Source organism: Pteropus alecto, unplaced genomic scaffold (assembly GCF_000325575.1).
Source record: "Pteropus alecto unplaced genomic scaffold, ASM32557v1 scaffold97, whole genome shotgun sequence".
In the NCBI taxonomy this organism is placed as follows: domain Eukaryota; kingdom Metazoa; phylum Chordata; class Mammalia; order Chiroptera; family Pteropodidae; genus Pteropus; species Pteropus alecto.
In genome coordinates, this window is record NW_006439713.1 from 2,318,821 (window position 1) to 2,324,159 (window position 5,339).

Below are 5,339 nucleotides of genomic sequence, written 5' to 3' on the forward strand. Positions count from 1 at the left end.
TGGAGCTCACAGGAGAACTCAGAGAGTTCTCCTCTCTGAGAACATGGCCTGCGAAATATCTTCTTCCTGATGGGTATCTAATCACATCATGGGAGAAGATTGTGAAAATTGGCATGAACTGCCTTAAGCCTATGCGCCTGTGAAAGTCTGTCCTTGTTTGCTAAGCAAGTGTTAGGCCACGTCTGTGGTCACGTGGAAGCATCCAGGCAGGTGCATGTGCGCTTCTGTCAAGCGAATAGCACAAAACATCTGGAGAAAACAAAGCCACAGTCATTTGATTTATAATAACCTATCTGCCTAATAAAATAAATTTTCTAATGTAGACTTAAAAATAGGACTTAATGAATGACATTCAAAAATCGAGAGATGTCACAGAAGCTTTTGGCTTTCTGGTTTCCCTTGGAAATGCTCTGTCCATGGTGGGCCTGGCCTACCGCTGATGGCTGACGTGCCCCCTTTAGACGGGGCCGAGACTTGTGCTCAGCACGGCAGGGCCCCGTCACCATCCCCAGTCCATTCATGGATTTGTACCCAGCCCAGATCCTGCCCCCACCCTCACTGGCCCAGAGAGCTTCTGGCCACGTCCTCCATTCACCCCCAGACAGAAGTAATTCCCAGCCCCAAGCCCGTGACACCAGAGCGTGTGTTCTCTGTCGCATCCAAGGGTTGTTTAGTCGTCCGAGTTAGCATTAGCTTCTCCAATGTCCTAGAATGCATCCCTCCCCGTTCTCATTAGCCCCAAGCAAGACATTAGAAAGCATCTTCTCCGTTAATAGGGCAATTACTGTGGTTGAAAGACCACCTGTGGGTTTGCGCAGGAATTAATAAAAGTATTCCCAGCTGACAGTTGCCTCCACGAAATTAGGAATTAAAACTAGTAATTACTCCCAATTTAGGTAGTTGAGGGAGTTTTCCTCCAAAGGGTGAAAGTGATCGAAAGGAAGAGAATTTCCAAGCTCCTCAGATAGGTGGGTTTTTTTATGGGATTAGTTTAGAAGTCAGTAAGGCTTTTAATCACGAAGGGTCAGTTCGATCTGAGTCTCCCAGGTTAACAGGCTAAGCAGCAACAGACCTTGCCACCCACCCGGTGGGTTTAGGACCAACGACATTTTGCGTGTGGCCTGGGCAGTCTGGGCGAGTCGTTCCCACTGGTACAGAGGAGGCCGTGCGTTTGCTGGCTGCTTCTGCGAGAACATAGCACCACAGGCCTGGTTCTGGGCCTGATGCCACCACCAGCTGGTGTGCGGACCTCGGGTATGTCGCTCCCCCTTTCTGTGTCCAACTCTCCTCATCTCGAAACAATAATGGGAAACGGCGCCTGGCTTTACCATTCTGTGATGGCGGTTAAGGGAGCACGTCTTTTCCAGCCGCGCTCCACGAAGACGTCTCTGCGAGTTTCAGTGACACTGGCTGTCCCAGGGCCTGACAGGCAGATGCAACTGCAGGACAAGCACAGGCGACCGGGGGCCCTCCAGGGATGGATCCCTGACGCGGGGCCGTCTCCTATCCCAGAGTGCAGAGCGGCACGCTGCTGGGAACACTCCCAGTTCCCCCAAGCCAGTCACCCCAGAGGAGGGGAAGGAGAGAGACTGCGCCCCCTGCCCGGATAGGAAGGATTTCCTGTTTACGTAATTAGGCAAGAACGATTTTTAAAAATACCAGCCTTCTGGAGGCCAGGCTGGCGTGCTGGAAGGTGCTAGCCAGCACGCGATTAACGTCTGAGCACCAGTATCAGTAAGAGCGCGTTGTAAGCGTGGAAGGCCCTGACCCAGAGCTGGAATTAGTTTAGCTAGAGAGAGAACGTGCCGAGCGATCTAAGTTAGTTTAGCTTTTTCGATGTTTATGATAAAATGAGTTAATCCCTGTAAAGGTCTCAGAACACTCACTGACACGTCCTAAGTGTTCAATAAATGGTTAGCTATTAGAAGTGGTAAACTATGAGAAATTAATCTATATATAAAGTTTATAAATGAACATAAGTACCAACATAGTAGATGTTAGCGAAGCTTAGTTTTTTTAGATTAAAAAGTAAATATAAATAAAAGTCTTGGCAATTTTTCTTATATCCAAATGATCGTATAATAGTAATAATACTAATTTGTACTATGCACTCCACATGAGATCTAAATTCTTACGTATGTTTAATCCTCCCATTAAGCCTGTGTGGCAAGGACTGTCACTCTCCCCAGTTTTCAGTTGTGTGCTCCTTGAGGTGTTAGCACTCCCACTTTGGGAAAGAAGGGTCCAGCGATGTCCCTCATAATACGGACCGGGGATCGGCGGACGTTTCCCAGGACAGAGCCGGGTGGCGAGCGTCCCTGTCTCTGTGGGCCACAGTCTGAGCCCCACCTCCTCCGCCCTGCCATCATGGCACAGAAGCGGCCACAGACGTGAATGTGATATAAAAAGTCCCCACCCGGCTATGGAACGAGAGAGGGTCCTCGTAGCCTTAGTTATCTTATACTCACGAAGGCTCCGTGTCGTAGCTGGGTGGGGAACAATGGGCAGACATAGTCATTAGTCTTTTTCTCCATGAAACTTAAGGAAATAGGACGACTTTAAGGAAGAGTTGTTTGTAGCAACTGCAAGTCATTTGTTAGCTAAGCCCGGAAACACCAGTCACTGTGAGCCAGCGTCGGCTCTGCCATTTTAGTCAGAAAACCAGGTGGCAGGTGTAATGGAAGGTGATATTTCAATAATAGCTAGTATATTTAGCATGATTTTACATCATATAAAAGATGCAGTTTTATTTCCACAGTGAAAACATTCACAAATGAGGATTCTTCAATTTTTTTTTTTTCTTGAGAGTTGGCTGCTGTTTTAATGACCAGTTGTTATAATTTTGGAGACTCAGCCTTTATATAACGATTGATTATAAAATATGGCAGCAAAGATTAAAACAAAGAAACAGTGTGGCCGGGACCGAAGAGTAAGAAGAATGTCACTGCCCCGAAGCAGAGCCCCTGGCACCTGTCACGGAGCTCACAGTGTGCGCCCCCAACGAGTATTTCCTGGGCACCGACTTGACCACTTACAGTCCTGAGTTCTAGGGAATAGAACAGATGAAACGTCCCTCGGGGAGCTTATGTTCCAGTGGGGGACAGATGACATATAAGTCAATTAAACGTGTGCCAGGGAGTGTTCAGGGCTGAGGGGACCAAGTTGAGAGTGAGGAGAGGAAGAAGTTTCCAGACGAGTCCAACCCGGCTCCATTGAAAAGATGGGGAGGAGCCGGCCACTCAGGTGCTGGGGCGGGGCCGGGCTTGGGGGTACGCTCGAAGCCCCGGGGCCAGCAAGCGCAAAGGGAGGGAGGAACAGCCAGAGCGAACCCCGGGGCTGCGGGCCGTGGCCTCGGCTCCCCACTGCGCGCCTTCGCAGGAGCAGCCCTGGGAGGGAGACTTGCCTCCAGCTTTGACTGTTCTCGTCCGCGAAGGATAATCGTATTCTGAGTCTCCGTGGCACTAGCAGTCACACGCGGCAGTCACGTAGCGGGCTTCCTGTGTCAGCCTGGCGGTGAGCCCCTCGCGGCAAAGTGTACCCCGCGCTCGGGGTCGTTGCTGGTTGACAGGGCAGCCGCGGACCGCCTCATAACTATTCATGGCGAGCGGAAGGGACCAGCTCACACTTCTATTTTTGGCGCAAGGACAAGCTCAAGTCCCCAGTGAAGTTTCTGAACACATCGTTCAGATATTCACAGAGGAGCAGTTCCCATATGTTTGTGTGGAAATGGAGCTTGTCTAAGCACGTCGTAACTGCAGCCCCCGAGTCGCCAACATGCTCGGCATTTTATGCAAGTATTTGAATCTTTGCTGTTAAAAAAACAAAACACGAGTAAAGTGAGAGCATTGTTAAATTATTTTAAGAGTATACAGACCGTGTGAAGAATTCAGGCCAAAACGTTTGAATCTGGGCTCTGCATCATTAGCATGATCTGGCTACATAACCCAGTTACTCAGCCGTGGAGTAGGATATCTGGTTCAAGGTCAAGGCCTAGGTAGCGATGTTGCACCTCGCAGAAGCTGTCATTTTCGTGGATTTCTGTTCGCACTCAAGTGAACAAAGGGTCATTATGTAATACTCAGAATATTAACACGTACTTCCCCGTGCTCACGTTCGAAAGGCTCTGGAGTGAACTTGACCTTCAGAATATTAACATTCCTTCAGCCACGTGGTTCTAGAAGGCCAGATGAGTGCTAGCTTACCGGGGGCATCACTTCGTAAATTATATAAACGTCTAACCACTATGCTGTACATCTGAAACTAATATAAAGTAACATTGAATGTCAACTGTAATTGAAAAAAATTAAGAGTGGATGAGTTCTCAGGGACAGAAAAAGGATCTGGGCCTCCTGGTGAGTGCTCGCTTAAAGCAAAAAGCATTTGAGATGCAGGATGGTACCCCTTTATTCTCCACTAGCACGGCGATAAATTCTTGTGGAGGATACTAGGCTCCAGAAATCTTTCTCAAAACAGATCTTGCCAGTTATTGAGCTGGATTCGTGGATGCCGTGGCTTATCTCATTGACCGAATTATCTGAATGATGGCTGCTTCTTAGAGGGTGTTTTCAGTAAACATTCTTTTAAAAGTCTGCCCAATCCTTACAATTCTGTAAAGACCGAACACCTATTCTAATGTGGGTTGCTGATTAAAGCTTTTATGAACTTTGTGTGTGTGCGCGTGTGTGTATGTGTGTGTGTGACGTGTGAATTTTTTTTCTTTTTTACAGCAGGCTGTAACTGAATTTGATTGTACCATGCCATGTTATTACCTATCTTCAGTTACAATTAGCAGACAGCTCACTCTAAGAGTAATTTTCTGGTACACAAATTTTGAGATAAAATTCTTATAGTAATTGCCTTTTTTCTACTCTAAAATGCAGTATCAGTTGGGAACACTGAACTAATGTCAGGGAAGTTAACAAGGTTTATGATTTGTTACCAGAACAGAAATGAAACCGCACCAGCTCTAACCGCAGATCCATTAGTGAAACCCCGTCCAGACCCCAGCTGTGCCATGCTCCCTCCTGCTGTCACCGGAGCAGCTCACAGCTCACAAACGAAAGTGTCGTTGCTTTCAAAACCCCTTGTCTGGTTTCACTTAACTTTTACACAAGAAATGGAAAATTCCCAAGGTTCTATTGACAGAGGTAGAACCAGTCTCTATTGACAATTTATATTTTCTGAACCTCACAACTGACCGCTGAAATTTAATACGAACAAGTACCATTTGCATGAAGGAAAAATTCTATCACGTGCTGCTTCTTCCCCCACTCCCCACGAGACATTCACATCGCTAGGGAATAAACCAGGTTGGTTCACAAGCACCCATGGGGTGATGT

At 47.5% G+C, this 5,339-nt stretch overlaps 1 protein-coding gene across 1 annotated transcript in view; it reads left to right on the forward strand.

Annotated features, from left to right (window-relative positions):
• DSCAM (DS cell adhesion molecule) overlaps positions 1-5,339 on the forward strand; it is a 540,559-nt gene that overhangs the window by 505,777 nt on the left and 29,443 nt on the right. Inside the window, exon 30 of the mRNA XM_015593080.1 lies at positions 2,086-2,096. Coding sequence (XP_015448566.1) covers positions 2,086-2,096 — 11 coding nt within the window. The remainder of the gene's footprint in view (positions 1-2,085; positions 2,097-5,339) is intronic.